The sequence below is a fragment of the Corapipo altera genome, unplaced genomic scaffold (genome assembly GCF_003945725.1).
Source record: "Corapipo altera isolate COAL_440 unplaced genomic scaffold, ASM394572v1 56, whole genome shotgun sequence".
Lineage (NCBI taxonomy): Eukaryota > Metazoa > Chordata > Aves > Passeriformes > Pipridae > Corapipo > Corapipo altera.
This window is the reverse complement of record NW_020884896.1, coordinates 11,472,993-11,489,137: the sequence shown is the minus strand read 5'-3', so window position 1 is coordinate 11,489,137 and position 16,145 is coordinate 11,472,993. Positions and strand designations below refer to the sequence as shown.

The window sequence follows — 16,145 nt, the reverse complement described above, 5'->3', positions numbered from 1 at the left end:
TACATATGAGCAAGTATCTGCAACGAATAACAATCAGTGCAGCAGAACCATACCGTTCCACCTTGAATGAACCAAGAAAGTGTCCTTTCCAACCATCATGAAGCATTGGCAACTCCTAACACTATGTGCATGCTCAGCCCAATTCTTCAGAAGCTCGGAGAGATTTAAAACTCGATCCTGAAGAAGAAGCAAATGATCCAACATCTCTGAATAACACTACCTAGTAAATAATACTATTTACAATGATCCATCATGTTAATGTGGACAAGAAACTCATGCTTGCCTGTCTCATACAAAAATTAAAACTGCAAAAGAAAGGAGACTGGGGGTGAGAAGTGAAATCCAGGCTACCTTTTTCATGAAGCTATGAAAAAAAAAGATAATTTACTTCATGTACCTATTACCAGGTAGCACAAACAGTGTAGAGCCTGTAGAGTTGCTAAGCAACCAGTTACCTTTTTTTGTTTTTCTTTTTAACCCCCAGGCTGTGAAAGAACTAATGGCAAATACATTTACTGTGTCCCTGGTTAGTTCTACATTGTTTCTAAAATGCCCTGGGTATTGTGGAATGTCCACTTCAGCAAAGCCACAGTCAGGATGAGTTCTGAAGCCTTAAATTCTTGCACTGTGCTCTATGGGGCAGAAAAATTAATTTATTAAAGACGTTACGACACAGGCTGCAAGCAAGAGCAAGATTTGGTAGGTGACCATATGAAGAATGTGGTTTATGCCATTCTTATTCTGTGCTGAGCAGTCTATAGCTAAAGGGAAGATCCAGGTACTTTATTCCTCCATTGGCCTTGAAGGGTTTTACTAAAAGAGCACTCATGGGACTATACATGGAGAGAGGAAATGTTACTGGACACAGCACGTCATTTGTCAGCCTGTCAAAGATTTAAAATGACACAGTCCTGTCCAATTCTATTTTCTCCCTCCTAATCTAATGCCTGGTTTGCTTCTTTTCCAACAGAAATGAACACTTGCGTTGGACATAATTGCATAAAGCTGGTTTGAATTACATGAGCACTTAAATTGAAGATGAAATAATCTTAGTTTAATTTCACATTTAAACTTAATTCAGAGTCCCAAACATCTCTTCCGCTTTTCTATGACAGAGACCATTTATGCCTTCAAATTACATCAAGTGTATAGATAATTTATGCTTACCATAAGGTTTTTCTTCAGTTACTTTTCCTGTAGCATCTAATGTATCAGTAGCTTTGCCCAGCATTCCAATGGCAGTGTACTTCTGGGAAGAAAGAAGAGAGATGGAGAGATTAGTGAGTCAGGTCTTCAAGGTTGTTTCTTCTCTTCTTTTTCCTTTTTTTTTTTTGATATAAAGACTGCAACTACCAATTACTTCAAATCAGAACAAGAAGGATACTACCTGAGTAGTCACTCCAGCAACTTTGGGTAAGCAAAAGTCAAGAGGGAAAGACATGGAACTAAAAAGTAAATCCTGTGTTACATGCCCCTGTGACTTTGGTTTTAGAAACCCAAGTAAGAAGCAACATGGAATCAAATTTTTACTATAAATACATCGATACCGTGAAGAAAATAATAGGATGGTAAAATCAAAGTCTCTGTGGGGTGTCATATGTCACTGTTGAAGCAAGGCACATAGAGTACCTTTCACAGACAATTTTTCTGTTCCTTTGCACATTAAAAAAAACCATACAAAGATCTTTACTTGTGAAAACAAAACACCCATTTCCAAGGCAAAGCATTGCAACAGTTCTGCCAGGAAATGCAGTGATATGCAATAGCCTGAAGCTGGAGTTTTGATCACCTGGAATCTGCTAAGGACCTTGTGACCAGCACAAGGAGTGCAAGGCCACTGAGCAACACCTCTGCTTGTCATGAGTTCTCTGAATATTTCTGTTTCAGGGTTTTTCAGGGTTCTTCTCTAAAAAACTGTTCAGCGTACGTGTCTGTAGTTTGCAAGAAGGAACTGACCTGTTCCCAGGACAGTAGCTCTTGTTCTTATTGCATTTCTGCCCCCCTTTTCCATGTTTTCACCCTAAGAAGTGCCATGCTGTGGGCATAGGGCACAATCTCCTGGAGCTGACAAGGCTCCCCAGGAACCAGTTCCTCCATGTCTTGTCACAAGGCTACCAACACCTGAAGACTCACTCTCTAACGTGAGTTTAGGTCAAGTTTGCAGATACCATCAGGGATTAAGATCTGTGGTTTGATCCACTGCCTATGCCACTCCATTTCCCTCAGCTTCCTATGTTAAATCCAGAGGCCTTCAAAATAAAGCCTCAGAGAGAAAAATCAAAGTGTTCAACACGCCTACATCCCAGTAAGGTTTCAATTAACTTCACCCCCAGCTGAGTTAATACAAATTTGAACCAAGTCATAAAAGGATGTATCTTTTAGAAACTGGTTGACCAAATTCTACTGGAACACATCCAAACAAGCATAAGCACTAACATTTTACTCTTTGATGCAATGCATCCTTTTTCATGTACTTGCAAAGTACAAACAAGCTCAAGTAATAACAGTGTAGGCATATAAATCACACCCACAACATTGGACTACTAAGACATGCCTTGATTTTGTTCCATGTGACAACCTGCCACTTCTATGTATTTCTTCAAGCAACTGCCACAAAATGGCAGCAGCAGAAACAGTCAGACAAAAGGCAGCGGAGTGCAGACTTTAATATAAAAATAACTGTATTCTTTGCTTACTTCATGTGCTGGTTTTGGCTGGGATAGAGAAAATTTTCTTCATAGTATCTAGTATGACTCTATGCTTTGGATTTATGCTGAAAACAGCGTTGATAACACAGAGATGTTTTTGTTACTGCTGAGCAGTGCCTACACAGAGTCAAGGCCTTTTCTGCTCCTCATCCCACCAGTGAGCAGGCTGAGAGTGCACAAGGAGTTGTGAGGGGACACATCCAGGACAGCTGACCCCAGATGTCCATAGGGATATTCCAGACCATATTCCAGACTATAAAGTGGGGGGAAGGTGAAGGAAGGGGGGGTATGTTGGGAGTGATTAGTGTTTGTCTGCCCAAGGCACCAATACACCTGACAGAGCCTGGTTTTCCTGGGGATGGCTGAACACCTTCTTGCCCAAGGGAAGTGGGAAATTAACTCCTTGGTTTGCTTTGCTTGTGTGCATGGCTTTGCATTCCTTACTGAACTGCCTTAAACTTAACCCACGGGTTTTATCCTTTTTTTGATTGTCTTCCCCATCCCACTCAGAGGGGAGTGAGCAAACAGCTGTGGTGTTTAGCTGCCTGCCAGGTTAAACCACATTAAACATGACATCAGGGCTACGTTTTCCCTAAATACTGCACATGTCTGAATCCCCTGATACCTCTGCAAAGGTAGGTATTTTAAAATAAAACTCTTGAAGTTTACACACTTTCAGAATGCATGAAAAAGAAACAAAAGGAAGAATGGATGAAGGCTGCTCCACAACAAATATTTAAATTAACTTGCAAGCATATTATGTGCTTTCAGGACCATAAAATTGCCTGCTTTCCAAGACATTTAATGATCTGGTTCTGAACATTTAATAGCATAGCTAGAAAGAGACACTATTCAGCAATTATTCTAGAGGTTAATAAAAACATGTGAGCAGATCATCATTATAACAGCATGATGAATGATCTTAGCACTTCAGTAAAACTTTAAAACTGAAAAATTAAAACCTCACACTCCATCTTCAGATGTTTCCAAATCAAAATACTCATACTACTTCAGTTCAAATTACTTTCTTCCTCTTAATTCTGGTCTTGGCTATCTTGCTTCAGAGGCTGTCTGTTACAATAACATGTTATAGTTGACCTACCAGCAATAAAGAGATAATAACTGTATGAACAATACAATCCAAATCTTATCACTTAATCTCTGCAACAAAGGCAAAAAGGTATGCAATTTATAAAAAGAACATCCTTAAAAGTTCCCACTCCTTAGAGGAGCCTTTATAGAGTCACAAAATACTCAAGACATCAATGCAATAATCCACAAAAAAGGCTATAACAGGTCAGGAAATTAAGAATTACAGTTGTTTTATGACCAGTCTCTGGAGTACCCTTGGGTATCTACAATTATATATCATAATTCTTACTAGCCTTAATAAAGTCTACTTTCCCTTTGCTAGGGTGCAGGACCTGGAGCTTGTAGAAGATAACATGAGAGTCCAGACTTAATCTATTGTTCCTCTTACTTTGTGCCAAAATTCAGCACTGACTCTCTAGATTCTCACTCACACTGTCCTCAGAAGCACCCAATGGATTCTGAGTCACTTAAGTCTTTGGTGACCTTTTCTCACCTCTGTTGGCAATCATTTATTTCTTCCAGTTTTCTAAAATACATCTAGGAGCGTTCTTCCTGTACTCTCAAATTACAAATCACTGCAGGAACACAGACAGCAACTGCTCACAACCACACTGCCTTCAACCCACTCAATCTGAAACAAAAAAAGAAGGTAGTAGGTGTTACAGGAGTGGAAAAGCCTGGCAAGAGCAGAAAACATCCCTCTATTGGCAGCTCCTCACAGAACATTCTGCCAATCAGCAGCCCCTACATCCTTGCCCTCTACTCATCTCAAGAGACCAGGACCCAAATCATTTAAAGATTAAAAGCAGCACCTCAATTTCACTATGGGATTCCACAAGGGTAGCACATTAAAAGCCAAGACCAAGCATTCCCAGTCACAACTCTCAAGTGCTGCAGCATTGTGCATTAATTCCAGCTTATAGTGGTGGTCTGCATGGTCCCAAACCAGAGCCTCACAATTGTACAACAGCACCCTGAGCACGTACAGACCATCCCAAAACTCTCCTGGCATCAGGGAATTGCTGTGTCTCTCAGCTCTTCAGAAAAACATTTTCTTGACATTATGGCAACTGAAACAAAGGGCAGCAAAGTGATCAGAAGCCCCTGAGCATAAGCAGCTCCTCTACTCACACTAGGGAGGATATAGCCTTAAGAAGATACTTTACAGTGCCAAACCACTGCACTCTGTCAATGATAATGCACAGACTCTGTCACACAGACTGGGGGATGTGCTGGATAAAACCTCAGCAAGACCAGACAGACAGTGAAATGCTTGGGCCGTGTGCATTTGCTACCATACCCATGACCAGGAAGAAACATGCCATAAAAAAACAGCACTGGAGAAAAACCAGGATTACAGGAACCCATAAGAAACAAATTACAAAAACTCTAATAAATCTCACAGATCTTGGGAAGAGGAATTCTGTTTTAGAGTCACAACCACAGGGCACAGTCAACATTTTCATAAATAATAAACCATATGTTTACAATATTTTTTTTAGTAAGAGAATAGCTATAACTTGGCTTTTTTATTTCATATCCAGAAAAATCCTTAGACTAACATAGAAATGGAAAGAACAGCCATAAAAAGAGAGAGGAAAAAGGTAAGACTTTATCAGTATACATATTTACCAGTGAAAGGAGGAAGAGGAGAAGAAGGAAGAAGAATCCCCTCCCGTTCCAGGGCAGTACAGCCAGCAGAGCTTTTAGCTGCACAGCCCACCCGGGGGGGGGTGCTCTGGGAGGCTGAAGCCCCTGGGCTGACTGCCAGGCATGTCTGCCCCACTTATCAGTGCAAATGCCAGACAGACCATGGAACAGAGCTTCTCAGTTTTAACTGTTAATATATCAAGGTTTTATTTGGAAAGAAGCCAGAGAGTTGAAATCTTAAATTATAACATGTTTCAAAAGCTTTTTCAAACATGGAGAAGCAACACTTTAGAAGAGCTAGACAGAAACACAAGTAATTATGAAACAAGGTCACTAGTAGCTGTCAGGAAGATTTTAAGATGGCTCCCACTACAAGAATTTCCCAGGCAAGCAAGCTCTCTGGAAGAGACAGTTCATAAGAGTTCATCCAAGGATGACCCATTTTCTAGTCACAGCAGCAACTGAACACAGAAGTGTAAAAGGAAAATAAATAAAAAAGCCTACGGTCCCCTGTGCAAGAGACTCAAAGCTGGGAATGAAAAACCATATTGGATAGAAAAAGAAAGTCAATTTATGTAAACTGATGTCTGCATGTGGCTAACAAGTTTGAGAGAACATAAAACAAACAAACAAAAACCAAGTGCTCTAGAGAACTTGACAGAAATCAGAGTGAGCACACAGCAGGCAAGCACTGATCAGAATTGGTGCTCATCTGCCAAACCCATTCCATCTGCACTTACAGCTTTGCAGACTTAGGCCACTGAGATAATGAAGAGGCCTTAAACTCTCAGTTTTACGGTGACGTTCAGTTTGTGTTTAATGATTTCTAAAGCACAAATAACATGTTCTGGATTTAATATTTACATAACTTATTTTGCTGTTTGTATAACATAAGCAGCTACCAGTGGTTTCCAGTGTGCTAATCATCCACCAAAACCGAGAAGTACATGAGGTAGACAAATAAGCTGGGAAAAAACCCAAGGGTTGCCATAGTTTCAATTATTTTCCAAAACAAAGCACTCTCACTAAGCAGATTCCAATATATTAAAAGCACAGAATTCTAATCTCTTAAAAGCAGGTTGCACAGAGGGCAAAATACAGACGGTAGGGTGAGGGAGGAGTCACATGTTTCATGATAGAGTAAATCCAAAATTATCAAACACCAAACATGTCCTCTTGATATACATAAACATTACAACTTCTCTACCAATAATTTTTTTCTCCTAAAAGAAAAAGCTGACTTTGTGCTAAGCCTGCACTACGTTTTATTTACTGCTAGATGCTGTAATTGTACTGTCATTGCTGAAGAGCTACCTGATCTTTACTTGTGGACTAAACAGGATTTTCTGACCTCTTATGTCAGCTTACTCACAAAGTTCTGCACAATGTTCAAACATGTGACCAGATTCTTCCTGTGAAGGACTAGAACCAGCTGTAATAGGGGAACCCACAGAAGATACTTTACTTGTAGATCAAAGAAACTTTAAGGTGTCAGCTAAAAACTGCAGCAAGTTTGAATTCTGGTGTCAGAGAAAGTACAGGAAAGGGGGCAGGTGGGAGAACAATCCCAACAGTAACAGGAACGCTAAATCACCTGAGGTAGCACAGGCCACATGTCATTTGTAAACAAAATATAGGCTCACAACATCCAAGAGGGGATGCAGATCAATGTGCAAAAGTGGCTGCAAACCCTTCTGGCACTTGCGCTCTGTGGAAACTCTCTCGCTCACCAAAATGTCTCAGGTTGGCTCTTAAATTTCATCCTCAGCTTAAGTACCTGTTTCCTTATTCTGTCCTCTAGCACCCACATCACAGATAAAACAAAATAAACAAAGACAATCTCCAAATTCTATCTGGGAAACAGAGTTTTAAGGAAATACATAATTCTCTGCCCAGAAATATAAGTCCTTCCAGAGAGGTTAGACTTGATAGCTACATACAGATACAACTGAATGCATGAAAGCCTGAATTCAAAGGCATTGCTAAAGCCAAGATGCAGCAAATTCTAAAAGGCAGCTTCTAGAGTACCTCCAAATTACTAGAAATGAACACTAGGGAAAACAATGGAGAATGGTCAGTTTAAAATCAGCTACCATTCTTTTTATTTTCTGTTATTTTTATTAAGAATGAGAAAAAAGCCTTGCCAAGTTGTAGCCTTAATTTTTTAATGAATCCAAGCAAGAACTGTGCATGCAGCACAGCCATATGCACAATTACAGAAAGGTCAAGAGGGAAGAAAGTGCCACTGACCTCCTGAATGGAACAGCAGAAAAATCACACTAGAGTATGCTCATAAAATATCTGGCATTTTTGAGTAAAGAGCAGCACAATAGGTGCAGTCTCTTCAAGATTTCCAACAGTTTAAAAAAAGAGTGTGAATATTAATAGAGCATGAAGCTGAGCTATTAATAGTTTAGGCCTCTGGGGTGAGCATAAAAGAGACTTGAGCAATACACAGTATGTTAAGCCAGCTTACTAACAGTAACACTGCAGTACAGTACATATCTATACTACTGAACAGCTGCTTCTTATTCTACAACCTTGTTTTGGGGATATCAGGCAAGGCAGAAAAGACTACATATTCAAATCAGCCTCTTCTCTTCTTACAATTTGTTACCAAAAAAAAGGCAGGTTAAAAAATGTATCTTATGTTTTGCAGTAACAGGTAATTAAAGATGTTGACAGAGTGTAAGGCCATTTCATCCAGTTAACATTTCAGCCCTTCCCGATTCCCACATCCTCCACTGTGAGAGTTTAACATCCCCTCAGTGCATCTTGCTTTGTACAGACACCACTTCAAGTTTTGATAACACCTTCTACACATTCTCAAAACACATCAAAACCAACCTCATTCATGCATTTTCCCAGCCCTCCTTTCATGCAGGCATTTTTCTTGTGACAAAATAAGGAGGACAACCACACTTTCATAAACTGACACTGATCTCTAGTTAATATATTGAGGCATTCAGGGAACATGAAATTCATTGTAAAGTAACACACAGATGATAGAAACTAGTGCTAACTTTGCATATACAACAATGGGTCTCTGAACCAATCTCCCCTCCTCTAGAAAGAGGTCATGGAATTCCAATATAAAGTTCTGGTTCTGCAAAAACTTTCTCAGGTGCCAGTAGTGGTTAAAAAACCCCCACCGAACTGTTATAGCAGCACCTGGATGTAGCTGTTGCAGGCTACAGACACTAAATAGGACAAGTTTTATTAACAGACGTCTTTGCACTGTATTATGCAAACATACGAAGAAGTATTCCTTGAATATTTGCACAATAACGTAGGAAATACCATGTAACAGAAATGTCAAGACTTCTCAGTCCCATACCTATATTTAAGGAACATAATATACTTCATCTAATGCCCAAAATGGTAATTAAATGGATGAAATTAAGCAACCAGTACATGTCAGGAAGAATTCACCCAGCCAGTCTACAAGGGCTAAAACACATCCATCCCCCTGCGGGTTAACATCTCCCATAAAACAATCACTCCACCTCCAATCTGCCAGTCCTGTTCCTCAAGGGAAACCTACAAAACATCTTTCAAAATAAGCCTGGGAACTGGGTTCTGAAAAAACCATGGGCTCAACAGAGATATTGGATTCCTGGCACGCTGTAATGTTACCTCACACTAACCCCTTCACATGCCACAACATATGATCTACCAGGCTCTCTCTTTCCCCTAGGAGATAACCTTATCATCTCCTCCTTTCCCTTCTACCTCCCTTGTAAGGAAACAATAATTTCTTTAGGCTTGAACACAGGCAAAGTAATGACATTTTGTGTAGCTACAACACCTTTTGTTTAAATGGGAAGGTCACATACTGCACTCTTTTTTTTCCTCACATCTCCCATCTCAATACAAAAAAAAACTCAGTCTGACCCTTAGTTATGCTGGACAGGATACCATAAACAAAGAGATGTGAGAATGTAAGAGGGCATAAACCACAGAGTGAAAAATGAGAAGGTACTGCAGATGAAAAATTTCCAAGGGAAAAGGCTAAAGAGCAAACAAACCATTTTTACTTGGATTTCTCCAAGACAAGTAGAGACAGTTGGATATGATAATACTGCAATTCGGAAGGAAAAGCCCAACTACGATCACAGATGAACACAAGCAAGATGGGATCTGCAGAATCATCAAACAAGCAATAACAGTCCCCCTCACCTTGTGCCTGGGAGCTTGGCTGATCCCTTGTGCACAAATCCTTGCTATCCCATTCAGGAGACAAACTGCTTTCTGAACCTATTTTATTAAAGCAGGTAATAAAAAGTAGCCTATCTTTGTGGAACAGTCTTGGGGGTATTACCTATACAGCTGCTTGTCCTCACAGCATTGTTCATATACCACATTCACAAGCATTAACAACATTTTTTTTAGAAATGGTCTAAAAGATACGTACTTCACTAAACTCTAAACAAACCTAAAATCTATTTTTAAAGTCCCCAGCTTCTATTTTAGATCTGAGAGAGGACTTGCATATCCAAACACCTGGTTTTCCATATTACACCAATCAGTCTAATAAAATTATTACAACTGCCCATAAATCTTGCCCTTTCAAGACAATATTAAAAATACCAGAATCTGAAAAAGAAAACAGAACACATCCCTGTGCACTGTATTTATAATTGCTTTTGTTTTACTAACTCCAAAAGAAAGCACTATGAAGCTCGGCCCTAGAGAAATTTTTAAGATTAAAAGTAAGAGCACACACCATCAAGAGGATCGTTCAAAAGGAAAGCCAACTCAATTTTCTTGCACTCATAACTCAAATATATGAACTGAAGCACAAACTGCTTTTAACACACACTGAGGAAAAAAAAAAAAAGGCAACCCAACACGGTGAGGCTCTTCAAAAAGAAAATTAGGATTTCTAAAGAAATAGCACTTACACCATCATGGTGTGCATGTCAATGTGCAAACACACAAACGCTGGCAGAAGAATAGAGGTCTCGGAGATGCCGAGTTCTTACAAGCCTCCTGAAAACAGACAGAAAGAGGAAACAAATCTATTGCAGCTTCCACTAAGAAGGGTCCAGAGGGAGCCCCACTGAACTACTGGATACCAGAAAGTCCACAGGGGGCTTTGGTGCCTAACGAGCTGTAAACAAACACAGTCACAAGTAAAGGCTTCATTAGTTTTGCTCCTTATAGAACTACTAGATGTGCTTTTTAATGCGTTATTAATTCACTGAACTCATTGCCAAAAGATGGAACCTAAGGACCTAATTAAAAAAAATTAATTCATGGACGAAGCTTGCAAGCTTTATGTTTGAGAAGTTAAATGATACAAATTAACACCTAATTTTTAGGACAGTAAGGTAATCATGGGAGTTAAAGAAACAACATTCTTCATGGACACTTTGTTGGCATCTGATGCCATCCCTCTAGAGAAACAATTTTGCAATACACAAACTCTAATTCCAGAATCCCACTGCAAAAAGTAACTCATATGTCTCAGAAATTCTGTTAAGGTGAGTTGAACCACTTGCTGCTCAGACAAGTCCTTTCTCTTACAAGTGTGACTGGCAAGATTTTAGACCTAATCACTGTACTAGCACTCATTTTCTATCCAGGATTCATAAGAACTCAAATTTTAACAATTATAATAAACGAAAGTTGTCACTGATGCATCTTCATTCTGCCTATAATCTCTTTTTCTCTTTCTAGGCTTTATGAACACTTGGAATTTGGGATTTACTCTATCCAGTGGTTTGGGGTTTTTTGGATAGTTCTATTCTGAAAAAGCCACAAAATTTGAGATTGAATTTTCTATTTTAATTAGTCATTGCCCAAGCTTGTGCAACCAGTGCAAAGTACTCGGGTAATTTCCCTCACATCACTTGAGCACTTGGGCATTCAGATTGTATGTGGACCATAAGCAGAAGTTGCATGCTCAGATAAAACCAATAAAACCATGTTTTCTGCTCATTGAGAGGCAGTGATTTCAAAAACAGTCTGATGGATGGCCAAGTTCTGGCTTTGTTCATACTAGTATGACTAAAATTCTCTTAGGGTGAACCCAGGTCTTATCTAACTGAAAAAAAAATGGAAAATAAGCACAGAACTTGAGTCTGAATGTTTCAATTCTCCTGTTTTATCTCATATAAAAATAAAAGTTGTATATTTTGGGAGACATCTCCTCCCTATGGAAAGTACTAGAATAATGTAGAATTTCATGGCTTATTGCTCTTCCTTTTTTTCTTCTCTGATGAGTACCTGATCATTTCTCTCACTGTTTCTATGTAGCAGCACATTCTGGTAGATGAGAGGTTTTAAAACAGGATTACCACTTTGGAAACTGCACCAAAGGTACCATTTTTGAACCCATTCTCCCCCCTAAAAAACACACTTCCACACTGTGTTTGAGACAGACTAGTCACCCATAAGACTGAGTTGTTCAGAAACATTTTATTATAGCAAAAATTGGTCCACCCCCATCGTACTTATTTTACTGCTGAAGCAGGAAATATTTTCTCACTCAGCAAACCAGAAGAAAAAGTGATTCTCCTACGGAACATGTATTAAATGCTCAGTATTTAAATTCGAGACCAAAGAGCATTCAGCTTCTCCCTCTCACTTGGAACATTTGAAACAAATTAAAGCAAACAAACAAACAAAGCCAGATTGTACATATATTTATTTCCGGATAAATATTAAGAATTCAGTGAGAGATATGGAACACTAAGCAGGTATTGCCCTTGGCTGCACATTTCTATTTGCTTTGAGTTAATGAATAAGGAGGTCAAACCAATGAAGAACTCGGCTTACACTGAAAAAGTAACACTCCTGGTAGAATGTGTATCAGTTGCACATCAAGTGATGATGCTCAGAGCTGCCACACAGAGTCAGGAAAGTTTCACACAACGTTTGGGAAAAAATCAGAAATAGTCCAATCTCTGGCAGAGTCACCATATGGAGTTTACTGCAGTAACATACGTTTTGGCCACTCAGCATAACTCTGCTGCCAACAATGATAGACTGAATTGTTTCTTTACAAGACACATTCCTATAAGCAAACAGTAAATCCTGTCCAGAGAGGGTCACACAGTTCATCAGAACTTCACAGTAATAAAAGGAACAAAAGAAAAATATCACATTTCAAAAAACACTTTAGCATGCAAAATGGTAAAAAAAAAAAAAAAAAAAAGAAAGAAGATTAAACTCCAAGCACATGGCACAGGATGCAAAAAGATACTCAAACCTATTTAGACAGTCATGGAATTATCTCTTGATACATTATGAGATGTTGTTGTCAGTGTGGTCAAAAAAACAAATAGGCAGACATCTGTAGGAGATCCTTCAACTTCCTTAAGCCTCCCCATTTATTGCGTGTCTAATTTATCGAAGCATAAACAGAAAACAGGAAGGCAGACACAGGAAAAGCTCCAAATAAATGCTTGCCACTCTGTGCCACCTGGCATGGACGTCAGCTACCCCACACTCTGTGCCACATCAGAACACACCAACAAGTGCAGTGGAAGAGCTGTTGATCTCTGTAAGGATGTACCTTTGCCTCACTGAATCAAGTGCCCACAGCCCACAGCAACCTAAGGCCAGGGGAGGGCTGATGGATCTGGCTGGTGTAGCTCACTGGACTGCCCCATCTGCCCATTTTCTCTTTCTTTGCCCCTCAGCAGCAGCTCTAAACCACTTTGAGCAATCTGAGGACAAGGTTTGGCTGGATAACATTGCTACTTGCTACAGGACTTTATAGTGAAGTCATCAAGGAACACTGTGCATAATTCTGCCATCACAGCTGCTTGCACTGTGAACATCAGCTTAAGAGATACTTCAATTGCTTTATGTGTTTTTGAGTCATCATTTTTCACACAATTAGCTATGATGACTTAATTTAGCAGAAGTAACTCTATGGCTTCTTTTACTTTAAAGTTCTTTGAAAGGAACTGTCAGGTGGTAACTGCTTACGTTTCCACTGTAAATCCAGCTGCTTCCTGCATGTTTCAAAACACAGATGCCTCTGAAAACTGGTCACATAAACAAAACCCAAAACCATTAGAGTCAGTGCAGAGACTGATACTGATGACAGTGAGTTTTGGATCAGACTCTACAGTCCTTTTACCCTGTTGCATTCTCTTCTGTCAAATTCCTTGCCTTTGAGTTGAACTGAAGATTGTCAATAAAATTCTACCTTTAAGCTATCAGTTCAGCAGTTGTAAAAAGTCTAAGTGTTCAGACCAGAAGAGAATGAGGAAAATGGCAGAATAAAATGTATTATAAAGGCTGTCAATTTACACAAGCCCACTATTGACTTGCCCTGAGAATAGGATGAAATTTGGAAGGCTTAATTGATTTCTGTGCCTGTCATTCTTACCTAGACTTGTCATGTAAAAACAATGGCTAAAACCACAGAATCTGACTTGTGAATAAGGAATCAACACTGGTAGATTACTCTTGGGAGTACCTGTACTTTTTTGTGTATGTAACACCGACTATCTGGAGTGCACTCACCAAAGACACAGTACAACTAATCAAAACCAGCACTGAACAAGATTTCTGTCTGTCAAGGCTCTGGTCTGGATTATCTCATGCAGCCACAGGGTTTTGCTGCCTTTGTCTTCTCACACGTGTCTATTGATGTGTTTGTGGACCACCCATCTGCAGCAGCTGCAATGTGCAATGATAGCTCCTATCACAAATGCAAAGCACTCTTAATTCCAAAAGGTGCCTCTTAAGGCCTCATGGTATTTAAGAAGACAGAAAAGAAACAAAGACCATCTGTCACTGCAAGCTAAACAACAACTAAGTTATCTACATACAAGGAATATTACCAAAAATTGAACTGTCATATACAACTACATCTCAGAAACATAATTTTCAGTGCCTTTTTCATTACTGTTCTTCTCTCTTTTTTTTCTTTTCTTTTTTAAATACACTAAATAGTATAGAAATCTTCCTCCAAAATAGGAATTTGGTATTTACTAACAGTTTGTAGAAAACCAAGACAAGCAAAGTTTTTTAAATAACCAATCTGGACATAAAAGTCTTGGTATCAAATTTCTGACTAAATGCAAAAAAGAACTGAAGTACACATTTAAACCAAGTATGCAGGATGGCTGACATATTTGTATGTTGATTCAGCTCTTCACTGGAATTAAAAAAAAAACTGACAAACAAAAAACCCCACTAATACAAGTCATTTAGCATTCCTCACCTTGGAACCTGCCAGCATAGTTCTCAGCAGTTTTGTTCCTTTTCCAATACCGACCACTGCAAAGACAGAAGAAGAAATGCTACTTGAAAACCAGCCCTGCAGTTCCCTTACTCAACACCATTCACTGCTAAGCATTATGTTGGTCAGAAACATGCTCTGTTAGCATATGAAGAGAGTCAACACTTTTGACAACATGGGACTAGTGAAAGGAAAAAAGTCTAAAGCAGGAGATAAATAACCTTCATCTATTGTTAAAATACTTTAATTCAATCCCTAGATTTATTTATCTTCTAATCACCAAAGAAATGAATAGTGCAATTAACACTCTCTGGTTTGATGAAGGCTATGGCTCACTAGTAATGAATGTAGCCTTTGCTGTTAGCAAATAGCCCTTTTAAAGGTTGATAGTGACCAAGAGTAATACAGCCAAGACAGCATAATGAAATTGTTTATCAGGCTTACAGCAAGAAAATAATCAAAAGGTTCAACTGCCTCAGTCAAAAAATCTTTTATAATCAAACCTTCCTATTACTGTGCATGTACAGGCTACTGCCATTTCAATCTTACACCACTATTCTTAAAAACAGCAGTCAGCTTTTCATAAATGGAAGGGACAGAAAAAGTGCTCTAGTTTATATTTTACTTTAAAGCTTTTTACAAGGTGCTTTTGTTTAAAATGCTTTCCTATTGATTTTTTCCACATACAGCAATACAAAGAAAATTTTAGAAGGAAATTAATTTTGTGTACAACTCTTGGAATAGGTATCAGCTTATGTACTTGATTTTAATAAAACTACAGGAGTTAAGGAAGCTTTCTGGAAATTAGCTTTGTGTTAGCCAGGGGCCAGGACCAAAAACATCAAATTGAAAATTAACTTTTTTTTTTTTTAAAGCCCAAATATTTTACTTGTGCTCTAATGTTTCTCCATCTTTACACTCTGTAACTCATTAGATTCTTTCTATTCTCAATTATTTCTCCTCTTATTCCTGAGGTGTTTTAGTCACACATGTCCTTGTGCTTGTGCTTCTGTGTACCTTCAGTTCAGCCCATTCCTGTCATTCCCCAGACAGGAAAGAGCTGCAAGAAGGCTGACAAAAGGAGATAAGCACACAGATAAAACTTTATAACCAAGCACTTCTCTTGCAACACAAAGACATCACTGACACTTCAACAGCTGAGCTGAAGTTCACTGAAGAGTGTCAAGACATTCAATAGAATAATTTTAAAGAGACATTGAATGCTTTTGTGAACAAGACAAACTTTTTCTCATTAATCACCAGCAGCACATGTATTATTAAATTATATTAAATTATATTAAATTATAAACTAAATATAATTATATAATTATAAACTAAACTTGCCAGACTACACTGAACGTAACAAGGTTTAACTGAATTTTTATTTTTATTTTTTATACTTTTTCAATTTTCTTCTACTGTGGAAGCATAATTCATTACTGCCATATAAAAACAAGTCAAATGCAGTTCCCATTGTACAACAGCGAACA

The 16,145-nt window shown here is 38.7% G+C and overlaps 1 protein-coding gene across 1 annotated transcript in view; it reads right to left on the bottom strand.

The window, feature by feature from the left end:
• Positions 1 to 16,145, bottom strand: part of TRUB1 (TruB pseudouridine synthase family member 1) — a 28,798-nt gene that overhangs the window by 8,876 nt on the left and 3,777 nt on the right. The window contains 2 exon segments of the mRNA XM_027647925.1: positions 1,168 to 1,249; positions 14,638 to 14,693. Coding sequence (XP_027503726.1) covers positions 1,168 to 1,249; positions 14,638 to 14,693 — 138 coding nt within the window.